We start from the raw sequence: 19,010 nt of genomic DNA on the forward strand, positions 1-19,010 counted from the left end.
TCCAATATATGGAAATAAATCAACCAAAAAAGAAAACAAATATCACACAAATGAATAACAATTTCATTGTGGGTCTTAGGGATGTAACGATTACCGGTATAATGATAAACCGCAGTAAAATTCCCGACAGTTAGTATTACCGTTTAAATTCTAATTATCATGATAACCGTGTTTGTTACCGCACTTTCAACTCAAACTTGATCTGGAAAATGGTCAAACAGTGGCCATAAGGTTCCATCTTTAATGTGCATTTGTATGTTTGATGTTTACATGTTAATATTTAAATGTTTCTGCAACAGAAAGTACATTGTGCCTGTTATTGTATTTATTTATTTTTTTATTTTTTTATTTTTTTTAAACACAACTTGGTTAAATTATTTCAGTGTGTGTATCAGTACTTTTTGAACATTTTGAGCACATTCCAACCATACCGTAATAATAATGATAATTTTGGTCACAATAACCGTGATATGAATTTTTCATATCGTTACATCCCTAGTGGCTCTATAACAATTCTTAATGTCCAAAAAGGAGTAGGAAGAAGCCAAGGTTATATTGTCCTACCAAAATTATACATGACTTGGCTAATCAGCTAATATATACAGTCCATAACAAAGAATAGGTCAGTCATTAAGTTACAGAAAAAGAGAATAAAAAAGTGAATAATAAACTATGATGGATCCAGTATTCTGGGTGAAAACCTGCCACAGACACTGATGATTGACAGAGGGAGTCCAGTTTAGAGGTTTAGCAAAGGTCACTGCTCCTGGGTTTTCTGCCCAACGTTACAGAAGGTGCATAAGAAACAGTATTTAGTCCGTTCCGCTCAGTCTTTCCTGAACTCACCTTTCTTTCCTGTCTAAACTTTCCTGTATTTGTAGGTGGGAGCGATTCCAGCCAATGCCGTGGATGATGGACAGTGGTCTCAGGGCCTCATTTCAGCCGTAAGTCTCTTTCTTTACTAAAGTTAATTTCTCAGTGAGCCTGTTACACGCACTATGATCATTATCTGATTTCTGGAGTTATCAGAATATGCAAGTGACCATGTAAATGGTATAAACTGACATGTTTTGTCAGATAACAGCAGTTATCTGACTATGAAAAATCAGATTAATACACCTGGATTTTTCCCCAATATTCCGCTGTCTTCCTGCATGTATACAGTTTTTCTGATTTATTTCATTCTTTTACACCTGCATATGTTGAAACACAATTAAAAGTCGTAACGAACGGAAATTACGTGGTCAAAAGTGAGTGGAAGACAGTAACAGGAAGTTTGAGTCTACCATCACTATGTACATATGTTCTCCGAAAGAAATCCGATAATGGACTGGACCATCTAAAGGCTTTTCTATTGTTGCATTTCGTAAGTGCATGTAAATTCGTCAGATGTGATTATTACAATTTTTATTGTAATAATCAGATTTTTATGGTCATGTACAGTCATGTGAAAAAATATTAGAACACTTGTCAAATCTTAAAAAACTGGTGGTGTATTTGTTCCCAGAGTCTGAATTTCACTTTATTGCCTTTGCAAAAGGTAAAGGCAAAGGAACTGAGAGTATTTCACCTACAGATTTATCTGTCTAGTCCTTTTTTTTTTTTTACATTTTACTCTAATATTTAGTGTGGCCCCCCTTGGCAACAGTCTGTGGAAACTCTAAGGAAACTCTGTGGAATGAGCTTCTGAGGGCGTGGAATGACACTGGGGTTGAAACTCTCAGAAAAGACATCGACACAGTTTCAGAAAGATGCACTAGTGTGATTGTTGCCAAGGGGGGCCACACTAAATATTAGAGTAAAATGTAAAAAAAGGACTGGACTGATAAATTTGTAGGTGAAATATTCTCAGTACCTTTGCCTTTACCTTTTGCAGTGGCAAAAAAATGGAAATTCAGGCTCTGGGAACAAATAAACCACCACTGTCTTAAGATTTGACAAGTGTTCTAATATTTTGGCACACCGATGTAAACGGGCTCAATGTTATCCGATCATGAATCAAACTAAAAAGGGGGACAAATCAAAAAGGGGACGTGGACCTAAACTTTCCTCATTTTTATCTGTCAGGACAGGTGCTGAGTGTGAGCACCAAAATAAAGTATTTAGGTCACTTTACTACGGATCAAATGTCTGATGATGTACAGGCAGTGTCGGTTATATGCCCAGGTTAATATGTTGGCAAGAAAATTCTCAATGTGTACAGAAAATCTCTTCAGAGCGTATTGTCCTCTCCTTTATACTGCCCCCTTGTGGTCCAGGTTTAAAAAGGCTAGCTTACAGAAGCTCACAGTTGCACAGAATGATTCCATGAGAATACTGTTAAAAAAACCTGGATGGACCAGTGCAAGTGAGTTATTCTGCAATGCAGGAGTGAACACTTTTCAGGCTCTTATGAGAAATTTAATGTACAAATTTATCTGTCGATTGAACGATTCTCAGAATTCCATCATTAGGCTTTTGACAAATCCCAGTCATAGTTCAGTGCGATACCAGTCATCCCTGTGGTGACACTGGTACAGTTGTCTTTTAGAACATTGATGATGTTTTGTCTGTATTTTTAACCTGTGTTTTAAATTTATTCGTTTGTTTATTGTTTGTTTGTTTTTAAATGGACTCCCAAGTCTGCAAATAAAGATGATGATGATGATGATGATGATGAAACCCTCCTTCTGGTAATGCTTTTGGTTTTTCTCAGGCCCGAATGGTTGCCGCAGCAACTAACAACCTGTGTGAGGCAGCCAACTCTGCGGTGCAGGGCCACGCCAGCGAGGAGAAGCTCATCTCTTCAGCCAAACAGGTGGCGGCCTCCACCGCTCAGCTCCTGGTGGCCTGCAAGGTCAAGGCAGACCAGGACTCCCAGACCATGAAGAGGCTCCAGGTCAGCACTGAACCACCATGTTTAGATTAAGTTTGTTTCATATACTACAGTTCGTTTAGCACAGTGGGACACCATGTTTACTTAGTGAAACTTTGTCACCTCTGTCACTGATGTAAGCGCAGAAGGAAGAAGAAAAACAGAAGGTGTCAAGATGCTCTGTTTCCTGTTCACACGGTTTTTGTTCAGTGGCAGCAGCTCAAACAACACTGGACTGAAGCTTTATAGTAACAGAGCTGAACATAGGTTGTCTAAACAGTCTGATGGAAGGTCTGGGCTATGGTCTGCAGGTAAAGGTGGATGAATGGAGGTTTGTTTACTCATTTAACTCAGATTTGTTTTCATCTTTACAGTATGAAAAGCAGAAAAAATACAGAATCTGATTTAAAATTATCATCTGGACCATTCCCATATAGGGTCTGAAATCAGATTCAAGTCTGTTGTTTGTCATATCAGAACTGATGGGACTTTGACATCGCTCTAGATCAGGGCTTTCAAACTCCTGTTCTTTCAGGGACCTGATCTCCTGTGGGCTGGACCAGTAAAATAACAGCAGAATAACCTATAAATAATGACAACTCCAAATTTTTGTCTTTGTTTTAGTGCAAAGAAACCCCCATTAAATTATGAAAATACATTTATAAACTATTCAAACAAAAAAGATGTGAATAACCTGAAAAAAGTGAAATTTCTGAAGAAAAAAAAAAAAAAAAAGAAGTGCAATTTTAGCAAAATTACACTTCAACTTCTCATTAGTCCATGTGCATTCTGGATCAGATCTACAAAGACACTAAACACTGAGGAACAGGAAGAAAAGAGTTCAAACTGGACTGAATTTAATACAGACATTTCAGGTTGGACACATTAATTCAGGTTATTCACATTTTATTGGTACAGGAGAGTTTGTAATATTTTCATAATTTAATGTTATTTTTTGCACTAAAACAAAGACAAAAATTTGAAGTTGTCATTATTTACAGACATAATGTAATATTATTTTTTTCCCATCAAACCCAGTTGTAAATCTGCAGTCATTTTTTTTTGTGGGTTCTTCTGCTGTTATTATTTGACTGTAGATCAGATTGGTCTGGATGTGGAACCCACACTAAAATGAGTTCCACAGCCTGGACTGTGGAATTTATACACTTTGTAAATTCATCCCATGGACCAGATTGGAACCTTTGGGGGGGACGCATTTGGCCCCCGGGACGCTGTTTGACACCCCTGCTCTTGATCGTGGGTGTCAAACATACAGCCCGTGGGCCAAAACCAGCCCACCAAAGGATCAAATTCAGCCCATGGGACGAAATTATGAAATACAATAAAATATTATGAAGATATTAACAATAACTTAAGTTCAGGGGCCACATTCAGTCCAACCTGATCTCCAGTGGGTCAGATCAGTAAAATACTATCATAATAATCTATAAGTAATAACAACTACAAATTCATCTCTTTGTTTAGTGTAAAAAAAAAGAAAGTAAAATTGCACAAAATGTTTACATTTAGAAACTGTTGTTTCACAAAAAATGTGGAAAAACTTCAACAAATACAATAGAATAGAAAAGCCTTTATTGTCATGAAATTAGGGATGCTACTCCAATCAGTGCAACAATATTAACAAAACACCAGTACTGAAGGATAAGAATAGAGTGAATATAGAATTACAAAAACTAAAAATAAGATTAAAAAAAAGAATATAACATAAGAATGATGTGAAGAAATATGAACAACATGAAATCTCTTAAGAGAAGTAAGTGTAATTTTAATAATATTCTGCCTGTTATTAAATGTTTTGTGTATTTGTAGATCCACTGTGATCTGTAAGTTGTAATGTACATGTGTAAATAAGAAGCTGAGGCAGAATATTATTAAAATATCACTTACGTGTCTTAATAAATTCCAGTTTTTTCATGGTTGTTTATATTATTCAAATTTTTTTAAAAGGATAGTTTGTAGGTATAAACATTTTCATCATGTAATTTCACTTTGTTCACTCTAAAACATAGTGAAAAGTTTGGAGTTGACATTATTTGTAGGTTATTATGTTATCATTTTACTGGTCCGGCCCACTTCAGATCATATTGGGAGGATGTGGCCCCTGAACTAACATGAGTTTGACCCCCCTGCTGTAGATGGGGAGACGTTCCTCATAATTCCAACCTGGTGGGGGTCACTATATTAAACACAAACATGGAAGACAGCTGTGATGATGGTAGTCGGAGGAGGGACTGTGAGCCAGACTGATTAGTGGAGATCCATCTGTACCAACAAAACTAGGGAGGGGCGTATTACAACTGGTCTATGTACGAAAGCATATCAGAAGAGATGGGTGAACAGGACCATGTGTGACATATACACATATATACAGGTCAGTCAGGACTATGACTAATTCACACTGGAATCTGATGTTTATTACATTTCAAAATAATAAGACAAACAAAAAAACTCAAATATGACAATTTAATCCAAGTAGAAATGTGAATGTAAAGACGTGTAGTATTTCAGTTAACTTTACATTATTATCCTCTCAATTTAAATGTCGTGTTAAAGGGGTTTTAACTCATAAAGACCCAAAAATCCACTGTCGACCAAAACCATCTACTGATCTAAACTGTTTAATACCTGTTGATCCACTAATCCTATCAATACATGTCAACAATTGGTGTAAAATAGGTTCTTCATCTTTTCACGATCATCAGATATGACCATATTTGGACATTCAGAGGCTCCGCAGTTACCATGGAAACACCGTCATCTTCTACAACATTGATTCCCCAGTCAAACCCATGGAGTTGGATCAATGACAGTGGATGGACACACTGGGTTTATGTTCTGATAATGATAGACTTTGCTTTAAAAGTCAGTTTTTCTTCAGTGTTTTCTGTTCTTGATATGATAACCCTCACCTTTAATCTGAGCTTTTATAAACATTTACGTGCTCAGTGAATTAAATATAGGAAAGCACCAGTTTTTCACTGAAACACAGAAGATAATATTACAATAAATAGCGATAAATCACTTCAGAAAGGTTAAAATATAGAGAAAAAAATCTTTTGGGAACTGTCCCAAAAGTAGTCCTGGGTCTATATGGGTTAACTGACTTGTGTTGATGGTCAGTTTATTAGTTGTACATTTACAAAAGACTTGTATGTCATTGTCTTCTCATGTGTTTTTTTTTTTTTTACATCCAGTCATCTTTACTTTTACTCAAACTTCAGAAGAACTCATAGGGAAGTTGAGTAACTCACCCCCTTGTGTGTGCATATGCTACATATTAAAAAGAAACAGGGCTTTATTTTATTTACAGCTGAATGTCTGAACAATAGGGCTGTCAGAAAATATCGGTTCTGCAATATATCGCAGCATTTCATTTCACAATACTGTATTGATATTAAAAAGTACTGTATCGATATTTTTAGGTATTTATTCAAATGTAGATATAGCGGAGGTTAATTTTTGTTTTTTGTTTTTCTTTATCGTTTATATCTTATTTTTTATTATTTAACACTGTTTATTGGTTATTTGAAGCATTCTAGAAGCACTTTTTACTGTCTGAGAGGCAGATGGTAGTTCCTTTGGAAACTAGGAGAATTAGAAAAAATTTGTGATACAACATTAGATCCTGTTCTGATCACATAAAAATGTGTCTAATGTTTATGCATATGTCTGGTGTAAGTCAACTCTTCCAGGAAATTTTTTTTTTTTTAAATTCCTTTTAACAGTATTGTGATATATCATGATATATCGTATCGTGATCCTAGTATTTTGATTTGTATCGTATCGCCAGATTCTTGCCGATACACAGCCCTACCGAACAATAAATAACAATTTAACTTTAATAAAAGCTGCTCCTCCTGCCACAAAATGTGACAAAAACCACATTCACTGCTGCTGAAATTACCATGGCAACTGAGTTAAGTTTGAACTTCGTGTTGTTGAGACTGAAAAGCTGGTGTTAAGGTCAAAGTCAGCCTTCTAATCCTGCCTAGTCAGACTGACATTTAATACCAGCAAAACACATACTGACAAGTGTGATCCTCATCTGTCAGTGATGATCCAGAGCTGCAGGAGCTGCTGCTGAGGGAACAAAAACATTAGTCCAACTGCAGCAGTGGGTCTGGTCCTGGAGCACACTGGACGTTGTGATCTATAAATGGATGGAGTCAGAGTGTTTAGGGTTACAGGTGAGTTCCAGGATCTGTACAGCTGCCACATCCAGATTAGTGTGGGCTATATTTAGGTCAGGTAAAAGTAGTCTTTTATCTACTGCTGCACTTTAGGCTTTTTAAATGGATAGTTTAAAGGGATATTTATTAACAGGTTGGAGAAAGTTTAAAATAAGAGCAGAGGTCCTGACTCCTAACCCTGAGGATGCAAGGTCCAAAAATACAGGATCCTCCATAATGGAACTAATAAAATGTTTAATGAGGTTGCTAGTAGGGCTGTGTATCGGCAAGAATCTGGCGATACAATACAAATCACAATATTAGGATCACGATACGATATATCATGATACATCATGATACTGTTAAAAAGGCAATTTTTTTGTTTCTTTCTTTTTTTAATGATTATTTCCTTGAATAATTGAATTACAGCAGAAATCTGCACAAATACTAAATACATTTTTATTTGATCCCAACAGGATCTAATGTTCTATCACCAAATGTTCAAACTGTGTTCAAACTGAAATTCTGTTTTACGGACATTCCAGTTTCAGATTCTGTTCAAATGTTCATATTCTATTAGTTCACAACTAACATCAGAACAGGATTTGAGTTCAATCCCAAGAAAGGAACGAATATTATTGAATAAAAGAGTGTTAAAGGATAATAAATAAAATATAAACAAAAAAGAAAAACAAAAATGAACCTCCACAATATCTGCATTTCAATAAATACCTAAAAATATCCATACAGTACTTTTTAATATCGATACAGTATTGTGAAATGAAATATCGCAATATATTGCAGAACCAATATTTTCTGACAGCCCTATTTGCTAGTACATAAAACACTCACGACACATTCTTTCACATTCTTTTACATCTTCTGCCTCTTTTACTCCGTAAAGACCTAGGGCTACTTTTGTGGCAGTTCCAAAATATATTTTTCTCTATATTTGACCTCTCTTAAGTGATTTTCCACCATTCATTGCAATAATATCAGTTGTATTTAGTGTTTTTTCAGTGTATCAGGTATTTTCCCTTTATTTAATTTACTGATCATGTAGACGTCCATAAAAGCTCAGGGTTATGATATCAGAAACAGAGAAAACTGAAGAAAAAATAACTTTTTCAGTGAAGGTATCATTAATTGAACATAAACCAAGTATCTCCATCCACTTTCATTGATCAAACTCCATGGGTTTGACTGGTGAATCAATGCTGTAGAAGATGACGGTGTTTCCATGGTAACTACGGAGCCTCTGAATGTCCAAATGGGTCATATCAAAAGACATATTAATGAGGTTAGTGGTCCAGAAGTTTTTAAACATTTTAGATCAGTAGATATTTTGGTCAGTTTTGGATGTTTGGGTCTTTATGGGTTAAGTAAACATTTAAACTCCAGACATTTGTACCAAATGAAACTAAAATAAAGTCACTTTATCAATATTAAACAATTTTTCGATCAAAAATCAGATGTAGACGCAGAAGCATTTTATCCTTTGAGGTGTTCAGGTTTATTTGGAATAGAAACACCAACTACTCAGCTAGTAAACTGACAAACTAGAAAAGCACTCAGGGAGCACAGAACTCCACCAAGGAAGATCAGTGCCCCCCCCGAATCACCACCAACATTTAATCATTTGTTCCTTGTGCCAGTATCAACATTTACTGAAATTTTCATCCAAATCCGTCCAGAAGTTTTTGAGTTATCTTGCACACGGACAGACAGACAAACCAACCTCTTTGGCAGAGGGAATAACAGAATCAAGAAGTTACTGAATATTATCATATATATATCAGGGTAGAGACTGCGATCTGGTAGGATCGGCGATTCTACCAGTTGAGACTCCGATCGTAGTTTCTACCAGTAGAAACTCCGATCAGAGTCTCTACTGGTAGAAACTCCGATCCTGCCAGTAGAAACTCCGATCGGGTTAGGGTTAGGGTTAGGGTTAGGGTCAGAGACTCTGATCGGAGTCTCTACTGGTAGAATCGCCGATCCTACCAGATCGCAGTCTCTACCCTGACATATACAGTAGACAGGATGACTAGATAAAGCACCGTTAATCTTTTTAACATCACATCTCTTGTTTCTCACATCTGTTATCAATGACCACCTTGTGTTGCCTGTTTTCAGCCCCTCCCCCACCTGACCAGTCACTGCATAAACCGTCCAACAGTCCACCAACACCCCACCCCCATTCCAACACTGGAAAGTTATGAGGGGAGGGGTTTAAACCCTGTCTGACAACCTGCCAAGCCCTTTGTTTGACGCATACTTGTGGGTTTTGAGGATGCACGTCAGTATCATCATGAATATAAAAGGATAGGGTCTGCACCAGTGATTCATACAAACACAATAGAGTATGACAGATTAAGACATGATAGTGATGTCATTCCAGTACATACATCGGACATGCGTAGATTACATTCATACAGAAGAGGATTAGAGCCACTGGGGAAAAAAAATAAGGTCCAATATATATATTTTTTTATCATTATTATGAGAAAAAAGTCAGAATTTGGAAATTATAGTCAGAATTCGGAGAAAAAAGTCAGCATTCAGGAAAAAAAAGTCAGGTTTCGGAGATTAAAGTCGTAATTCTGAGAGAAAAAGTCAGAATTCTGAAAAAAAGTCAGAATTTGGAGATTAAATACAGAATTTGGAGAAAAAAGTCAGAATTCTGACTTTAATCTCTCCTGTACATTCGACAGTGTCTCATTTGGGTTTTTTTGCTGCAGGTTGTGTCCATTGTTTACTGTTAGCTGAGGACACAAAGGTCTTCTCTGGTAGACATGGGTGCTGAAGACGAACACCCACATTCTGCTCAGAAGGAGAAACACGCCTACTTCTAATCCTTGATCAAAGAGGACATCAATAGGTTTTTGGTGTGCGCAAATATAATAACAGTGCCGTTTGAAGGAAGGAGGCCGTGTTCACACAGTTAAATGTCTGCCACCAATGGAATACTGTGGAAAAAAAGTTTAATCACAGTATACACAACTGCACATAAACAGGTGTATTAGCAGAAGAACATTTCAGTCAAAACTAGAAAATAGCATCCTGAGACCCAGCGATGCATTTTTGTCTTCTGTAGGGGCAAGAGTTTCACAGCTTTGGTTAAAAAAAAACACTGTCCGCTACAAAGGACATTCCATTAAAAAAACAGTGTTACATTATATCGTTTCCAATCAAGACAATTATTTAATGTAAAAAAGCCCAAACTTTTTCTTTCTTGGGTCTTGGGTACAGGTAGCCGTTGTCACTGACACCACCTACTTTTTTGACTTCAAGTTCAAAAATCACAAATGAAACACTGGAAAAAAATGCACTTTCACATTATAAACAGATCCACGTAAAGCTTTTAACATAGTCTTTAAGTTAAGCGCCTCGTTCAAGCCACTGACAGAAATAATGGTGTTGGGACTGCTCTGTTGTGACCTTTTATATGTAACTGATGCGGTCGGTCCCAAGACAGAGCAGAAACTACAAGTATGTCCTGCTGTCCCATCCGCCCAAAAATACTATATTTAAGGCCGTCTGCATGAGCACATCAGCCTGCCTGGGCCGGCTCATATTCTCGGTTCCAATCAGCACTGGCTTATCTCCTCCTCTTCTGGGCTTGCAGCTGCCACCTCAGTAATTCCCATACATTTATGTCTACAGGACCTCTGGAAACAATCCACTGATCCAGCCATGGCACCCAGAACTGGAAACATTAGCCCTGATCTATGATTACCACCACCAGCAGCATTTGCTCTCTTCACTCTTTGCAGCGATACTTTTTAAGGCTGTAATTATTCAGTGTGCTGAGTAAAGTCCACTTACTCTGTTTAATGTGTGAATACCTGAGTTCCAGTTTGGAACGGAGCAGGGGGTGGTAAAGCTAAGGTACCAGCTGACGACAGGACTGTACAGAAGGCTCACATACAAGGCACTAATGGGCCTTTGGGCTTTAAAGGCGGTAAAGAAATCACCAAAAATTCTGAAATGGTGATTAATCAGGGTTCATACAGGTGCTTGAAATCCTTGAAAATGCTTGAATTTCAGTGTTGTGTTTTCAAGGTCTGGAAAGTGCTTGAATTTTAGTTGAAGTGCTTGCTTACAGTTCTAGCTATTATTTTTAGCGTACCGGCCAACGGGGCCGTAAGCTATTGTCGTCATGTGGCGTCCGGCGTCGTCGTCTGTCGTCCATTACAAAAATTTCAATCGTCTTCTTCTCCGAAAATACAGTTCTGATTAACTTCAAACTTGGTATACAGCTTCTTTATGATGATGTCAACACAAGGTATTGCAATTATTTTGATCCAGATCTGATTCTGGATTTGGTGCGACTTTCAAAAATTTTCCCGTTATAACAGATAGGAAGTGGATTGATCCAGTAAATCTGTATCAATGATATCAAGTTGGAATTTGAATTTTTAACAGATCTGATTGGAATATGAGCAAAACATGGACTATTTCTGTAATAGAATAAATACACAGAACTGGGTGAGAATAAATGGATCTGGATACATTTCCCAAAGCTTTTAATTTGGCCGGTAAACTACAGGGCCATTGGTCCTGTTTTTTAATATTAACTCTGCCAGGTTAGACGCCAAGCCAAAGCTACTTACAGAGAGGTGATGCATGTTGAAAAATAAAACTTTACACAAAAAAGAAAATTACCGGGTGTTCTCAGGTCAACTCCAGGTAAATGTTTATCTTTGTCTCAGTGGGAGTGTGCCTGAACACCAAGAAACATTTGCAGTTGTCATTATTTCTATGTTATTATAGTAGCATTTGACTGAATCCTGCCCACTGCAGATTGAATTGTTCTGAATATGGAACCTGAACTAAAAGGATTGTTCATATCTTTGTATAATTTTTGCGTTTCACAAATTCATCCCAAGGACCACACTGGACCCTATGGTGGGCTGGATTTGGGCCCCGGGCCGCATTTTTGACACCTGTGTAGTGGATGGTCATGCTGGATCTGGCAACCCCTAGTCCGAGGGGGGGGGGGGGGGGGGGGGCTACCAAGCTCTACAGTATTTTGAATGTGATTGCAGTACCAGTTTTGGCCACAGTCCTACATACAACTCCTTTAAGTTATGTTGCCATAAACCTGTTGGCTGTATTGTGTTTAAATGTGTCAGGGAAATGTCCAAGTTGCCAAGAAAATAATATTACTCTACTCAGTCCAACTGTTCCAACCTGATATTTACCTCCACCAAGTGTAACAGCAGAGCTTATGTTTTCATCAGGGTTTGTCTGTTTGTCTGTCTGTTAGCACGATAACTCAAAAAGTTATGGATGCATTTTCATGAAATTTTCAGGAAATGTTGACACTGGCACAAGGAACAAGTGATTACATTTTGGTATTTCGGTGGTGATGGGGGGGGGGGGGGGGGGGGGGGGCTGATCTGCCTTGGCGGAGGTCTACGCTTTTCTAGTTTATATTGAAATTAAGAACCAGTTATCACTAACGTTGCAGCCCCCAGTGAGAAATGACTCGGAACGGTGGGAATTAAGGCATTCAAGTAAATAAAGACATTTTCCTAAATTCCAGGAGTCATAAATTTTTGTCAATATGACCTTGAAATGGGCATGACATTCTTTTCCAAATAGTCTTAAAAAGGCCTTAAATGTAACCTGTAGAAATCTGTCAGAACCCTGCTACAGTGAAAACATCTGCCTTGACTGGAATACAGCGGATGTGGATAGGGCTGTAAGAAAATATCGGTTCTGCAATATATTGCGATATTTCATTTCACAATACTGTATCGATATTAAAAAGTACTGTATGGATAGTTTTAGGTATTTACTCAAATGCAGATATTGTGGAGGTTCATTTTAGTTTTTCTTTTTTGTTTAGATTTTATTTCTTCTTATTTCACACTCTTTTATTCAATAATGTTGGTTCCTTTGTTGGGATTGAAGTCAAATCCTGTTCTGATGTTAGTTGTGAACTAATAGAATCTGAACATTTGAACAGGATCTGAAACTGGAATGTCTGTAAAACACAATTTCAGTTTGAACACAGTTTGAACATTTGGTGATAGAACATTAGATCCTGTTGGGATCAAATACAAATGTGTTCAGTATTTGTGCAGATTTCTGCTGGAATTCAATTCTTCAAGGAAATAATCATAAAAAAAAGAAAGAAACAAAAAATTGCCTTTTTAACAGTATCATGATATATCGTATCGTGATCCTAGTACTGTGATTTGTATCGTATCTCCAGATTCTTGCCCATACACAGCCCTAGTGCCTTGACTGGAATACAGTGGATGTGGATGATATTAACTGTTGTTGAGGGATTAGTGCGTAGCTTTAGTCTCCTGTTCAGTTATGATACGAGCTGAAAACACGTGTTATGGATGGAACTCAGCTTGTGTGAGCGGAGCGTCGCTGCGTCAGAGCTGTCGGCGCTCGTGCAGAATGTGAACCCATTATTCAGCTGTGTAAAAGGGTACACGTCCGAGCTGTAACCCCCAAAAAAAAGATTTTGTCTGCTTTTCTTTATATAGCTCTGAGCCCTGTGACAGCCCCAGTGTAATGTGTGGCTGTCCAGCTGTTGAAGGGGAGCCTCAGACTGTTATGTCCCATGTCAGGAGCAGACTAACAGTAACATTCCAGCCCAAGATAAACCAGTAGATTCACTCGTCTGGACGACTGGGCCTTAGAGTCTGATTTCAGCCCCTAGAGCCGCAAAAGGACAAAACGCTGCTCTGTGTTGGAGCGGAGCTGCCCAATGAGACCGATGTTTGGCTTTGAGTGCAGTTCAGCAGGCAGCTCTGCCTTTCCTTTTACAGATATTCCCAAGCACAGAACTAGAAAAAAAGCCCTGTTATGGTTTTGTGTGTGAGCGCTGCGTGAAGTGAACATTCCCTTTTACAGGAGTCGGCCCACATGATGCCTGCAGCAACAAGTCATCGTCTTCAGATCTGTTTCACATAAATCACACTCCGTGTTAAAGTTCGCAGCTAAAATGTGTTGGTTTTTATAATTAACCTCACGTCCCCTCTAATCTGAAATGCCATGATCTAAGTAGCTTTTCCTCTGTGCCTGTTTGTAATGTAAAGAATGAACCTGTTTTTAATCCTCGCTGGTTTCCACAGGCTGCCGGAAACGCTGTGAAGAGGGCGTCCGATAATCTGGTGAAAGCGGCACAGAAAGCGGCGTTCGATGCTCAGGACGACCAGGCCGTGGTGGTCCAGAGTAAGATGGTGGGCGGCATCGCTCAGGTGAGTCCAGAACAACACAAACACTGAACTTCACAGAGTTCATAGTCATGACTGAATAAGAGTAAAGCTGCACATCCTAGAAGTTCCAACTGTAAACAGGGTTCGTACGGGGGCTTGAATTTCAATGCTGAGTTTTCAAGGTCTGGAAAGTGCTTGGATTTGACTTGAAGTGCTTGAAAGTGCTTGTAATTATAAGTCTGTGATGTTATTTATTTATTTATTTTTAATATTAACTCCACCAGGTTAGATTTCCAGCCAGTTATGGAGAGGGGATCCATTTAGAAAAATAAAACTTTATGTTAAAAAATGACCAGCTCCTCTCAGGTGGACTCCAGGTGCATTTTTATCAGCTGGTTTCTTATAATACTATGGGGGGGGGGGGGGGCTTGTAGTTGGCAGAAGTCAGTGGAAACAGTGGAAACACTAGCAGTAGACGCTCATGCTGGATCTGGACTCCCCTAGTCTGGGGGGAGGGGGGGGGGTACCAGCTCTACAGTATTTGAATGGGACTGCAGCACCAGTTTGGACCACAATCCTACATACGACACCTTTAAGTCCTCCGATAACACACTGAGGGTGAAATTTACAATTTCAGAGTATTTGTAGGAGCGAACCTTTAAAGAGTTAAGGGCAATTTTTACTTTTCACACATTCATCCCACAGGGCCACATTAGATCCTGTGGTGTTCCAGTTTTGGGCCGCAGGCCATATGTTCGACACCTCTAATCTAGTCTAATCTAGTCTAGTCTAGTCTAGTCTAGTCTAATCTAATGTAGTCTAGTCTAATCTAGTCTAGTCTAATCTAATGTAGTCTAGTCTAATCTAGTCTAGTCTAATCTAATGTAATCTAATCTAATCTAGTCTAATCTAATATAGTCTAATCTAATCTAGTCTAATCTAGTCTAGTCTAGTCTAATCTAATGTAGTCTAGTCTAATCTAGTCTAGTCTAATCTAATGTAGTCTAGTCTAATCTAGTCTAGTCTAATCTAATGTAGTCTAGTCTAATCTAGTCTAGTCTAATCTAATGTAGTCTAGTCTAATCTAATATAGTCTAATCTAATATAGTCTAATCTAATCTAGTCTAATCTAGTCTAGTCTAGTCTAATCGAATGTAATGTAATGTAATGTAATCTAATGTAATATAATGTAATGTAATCTAATGTAATGTAATCTAATCTAATGTAATCCAATGTAATGTAATCTAATGTAATGTAATGTAATGTAGTCTAATCTAATGTAATCCAATCTAATGTAATCTAATGTAATGTAATGTAGTCTAATGTAATGTAATGTAATCTAATGTAATCTGGTGTGTGTTGTGTCCTCCTTGCAGATCATCGCTGCTCAGGAGGAGATGCTGAGGAAAGAGCGGGAGTTGGACGAGGCCCGGAAGAAGCTGGCCATGATCCGACAGCAGCAGTACAAGTTCCTGCCGTCGGAGCTGAGGGAGGACGGGCAGGACTAGTGAAAGTCAGGAACTGATCCACGGAACGCTCCGGACCTCCTGAACGTCTGCCGCCGGCACACAGGAGGCGTTCACGCTTCAGATGTAACCAGTAACACAGATGGTTGTGAATGATGACTGTGTTTAAGTTCAGCAGCAGAAGAACGCCTTTAGATACTCCTTCTGATAATAGAACAAACATAGCCCTTAGTCCTCCTTTAAGGTGTTTTTGTGCTTTTGACTATATATGATCATATCCTTTTTGAATATATCTGCCTCTTTTTAGTTCTTTTTTGTTTTTTCTATCTGGGTTGCATGTCTTTGTTCTGTGTACATGATGCGTGGCTCGGTAAAAAAATGAGTCCTGCCATGAAATTCTGCTGACCTTCATTCTGTAGAACTTTACTGTCAGGAAGTAGATGAATGGAGGCAGGCGTGAGTTTAGCTTTATGACATTTTTCTATGCAGATGTTTGTGCGCCAGGAGCTTTAGAGGCAAGAAGAGAGTCAACGTGTAAGTGATTTCTTATTTTTTCTTGGTCTGCGGTTGCACGACAATGATGATATTCAGTATGTTAGGGGTCATACTGTCTAAATCTGAAATAAGGACGAGGAAATCCAATGGTTTTTTAGTCTAGATTTGCAATAATGAACTTTGCGACGGAACAAATCAGAGGAAAAGCCTTATTTTTTTAAAGACTAGTTATGAAATGTATGAAAAAGGTGTCTTCCATTCAGTCAAATTAGGTCTTTTGGTGTTCGTTCAGTATTTGGTTTGAAGAAGCCGCCGTATTTACCGGTAGATTGGACTTTTTTTTTTTTTTTTGCTTAAAAATCACAAAGCCATATATTTAACTTTAAGATATATAAAATCTTTTGGACTGTATTTGGGTGCTCAGTGTCGTCTGATTCACGTCTGTAACATATCTGTGCCAAAACCAGTTTCTGATGCGATGCTTACTGTGTTTTCTAATGACTTCCTGTTGTCGTATTCCAGTCCACTGATGCCAGTCTGATGTGTACATGATGTTTGGGCAGCGTAACGCTTCTATTGGATAGGCCTTAAATAGAGATTAGATTATTTCACATTAGCCAAGGCTAATGGTATAGTATCTTATTATTTGTCACCAGTTTATCCTACTAAGTGCCATTTTTAATTATTTTTTCCAGTTTTAACTGATATCAGCCATTTACCCTCCAAGTCCATTGAACTCATTGGATTAATTTATCAGAACGTTTAAATTCAGTCCTTTTTCTTTGCTTATTATTTTAAGAACAAATGAGGCACAGTGAGAACGGTGGACTAGAACAGTGACTGTTATCACACAGAGCCGCCGTCTGCTTTTGTTCACGTTTTGTGGTTTCTATGGAACGCTGGTGTCCAGCAGCACCACATCATGGGCACTGTAACAGAGATTTTTATTCAATAAAGCCAATTTTCATTGAAACTGTCGACAGTCATTTCTTAACAGTTGGATTTTTACTCCTCAGCACATTTTACTTTTCAACAGGAGGCACCTTTTTGACTCATCATCACTATTCTGGAAGAAAACGGGAGTCTGGAATATATTTTCTGATATGTTTGTACAAACGTCACATCATATGAATGGTTCACAACATGAAAATGGACGACAGAAGATGAAGCAGCAGATTTATTGGCTCATACTTTATCAACATAAAGCTGGATCAATAAAATAACAGTGAAATATGTGAAATTACAGGATGAAGTGTGAATTACATGAACAACTGGAAATTTCTTAAGAAAATAAGTGCAATTTTAACAATATTCTGCTTTGGTTTATCATTTACACCTGTGCATTATAACGTACAGATCACAGTGGGTCTACAAACACAAAACATTTAGTAACAGACAGAATATTTGCATTTATGTCTCTTAAGATGTTTCAGATTGTTCTTATTTGTACATTTTTTGTCCAAAAATGATCATATTTGGTCATTTTTTGTGAAAGGATAGTTTGTAAATGTAAACATTTTCATATAATTTTATTTTTTTACATTAAAACAAATGAAAATTTGGGTTTGTCATTATTTCTAGGTTATTATGATAGTATTTTTCTACTCTGACCCAGCTGAAATTCAACTGGGCTGAATATGGAACCTGAACTAAAATGATTTTGACTCCAGTGACTGTTAATGTCTTCAATGTAACGTTTGTATATTTCACACGTTCATCTCACAGGCTGTTTGTGGCCCATGGGCCTTCTGTTGGACACCTGTGCTCTAATATTTCCTTTGTTTGTGGCTAATGTCAGACACCAACACATCACTGAGACATAAAAAGTTCTTTTTAAAAGTGTCTTGTTCATATTTATGTATAATTCTCTTTTCCTGTGGAACAGCAGATTACAGCGGAGGACCTGTCGTCTCCCGTCTGCTACGACGATGGTGTTAAAACATGAAACCCTCTGTTGAAATAAGGTTTGTTTTGTCTATTCTAGACTTTTTAGGAAAGGGCATTTTAAGTTAATGTTTGTCAACGCTAAACCAAAAAAACAGAAGAATGAACAACAGACTTCTGGAAAAAATGACCTAAACAAGTAAATATTACAAAATGACCCTTTAATATTTCCTGTAGTTAATGTTAGCACCATCACATCAGACTTTATAAAACTATTAAGTTAATGTATCTGACACTGTTGTAGAACCCACCCCCCCCCCCCCCCCCCCCAAAAAAAAAAAAAAAAAAAGAATGAACAGACTTATGGAAGTCTTGGACCCTAACATGTGTAAAACATCCAGACTGTCCCTGGAACACCTTCAGTCCATGTTCAGTCTGAAGAAACCTGCTTCTGCCTCAAACTCATGCCTGTGTTTTTATCGGAGTCTGTTTTTCTGTTGGAATCTGTCACAACTTCTTCCTCTGATTCTCACACTGTGCAAACATTAGTGACTAAATATGGACAACGTCCCCTCGCGCTGAGGAGAGAGAGAGAAAAAAAACAAAACACCCATCCCAGTGGTGTGGGCTCGTGCGCAGGGCAGGTCCATCCTCCAGCCCTCCTCCACCAGACTCAGTGCAGCCGCACGCGCGCCCCTGGACACCTCCGTCCTTCTGTCCGTCTGTCCATCTGTCCATTTGTCCGTCTGTTCGGATACACACAGTAGCTGTTGTTCTTCTGAAGCAGAACCGAACCCAGAACCGGATCAAACATGGAGGCCATCAAGAAGAAGATGCAGATGCTGAAGCTGGACAAGGAGAATGCCATAGACCGAGCAGAGCAGGCGGAGGTGGACAAGAAGGGAGCAGAGGACAAGTGCAAACAGGTGAGAGA

The 19,010-nt window shown here is 38.2% G+C and overlaps 2 protein-coding genes across 6 annotated transcripts in view; both read left to right on the forward strand.

Annotated features, from left to right (window-relative positions):
• The window catches only part of tln1 (talin 1), a 124,102-nt gene extending 106,937 nt beyond the window's left edge, over nucleotides 1–17,165 (forward strand). For both annotated transcript variants that reach the window (XM_030148819.1, XM_030148820.1), the window contains 4 exons: nucleotides 882–944; nucleotides 2,696–2,878; nucleotides 14,148–14,273; nucleotides 15,608–17,165. In XM_030148819.1, coding sequence (XP_030004679.1) covers nucleotides 882–944; nucleotides 2,696–2,878; nucleotides 14,148–14,273; nucleotides 15,608–15,739 — 504 coding nt within the window. In that variant the 3' untranslated portion in view covers nucleotides 15,740–17,165. The remainder of the gene's footprint in view (nucleotides 1–881; nucleotides 945–2,695; nucleotides 2,879–14,147; nucleotides 14,274–15,607) is intronic.
• A 1,510-nt stretch (nucleotides 17,166–18,675) lies between these two features.
• Nucleotides 18,676–19,010, forward strand: part of tpm2 (tropomyosin 2 (beta)) — a 47,627-nt gene continuing 47,292 nt past the window's right edge. Inside the window, exon 1 of one of the 4 annotated variants that reach the window (XM_030150498.1) lies at nucleotides 18,676–19,002. In XM_030150498.1, coding sequence (XP_030006358.1) covers nucleotides 18,889–19,002 — 114 coding nt within the window. In that variant the 5' untranslated portion in view covers nucleotides 18,676–18,888. The remainder of the gene's footprint in view (nucleotides 19,003–19,010) is intronic. The other 3 variants (XM_030150497.1, XM_030150496.1, XM_030150495.1) reach the window with 3 other exon arrangements.

The sequence above is a fragment of the Sphaeramia orbicularis genome, chromosome 12 (genome assembly GCF_902148855.1).
Source record: "Sphaeramia orbicularis chromosome 12, fSphaOr1.1, whole genome shotgun sequence".
Classification (NCBI taxonomy): domain Eukaryota; kingdom Metazoa; phylum Chordata; class Actinopteri; order Kurtiformes; family Apogonidae; genus Sphaeramia; species Sphaeramia orbicularis.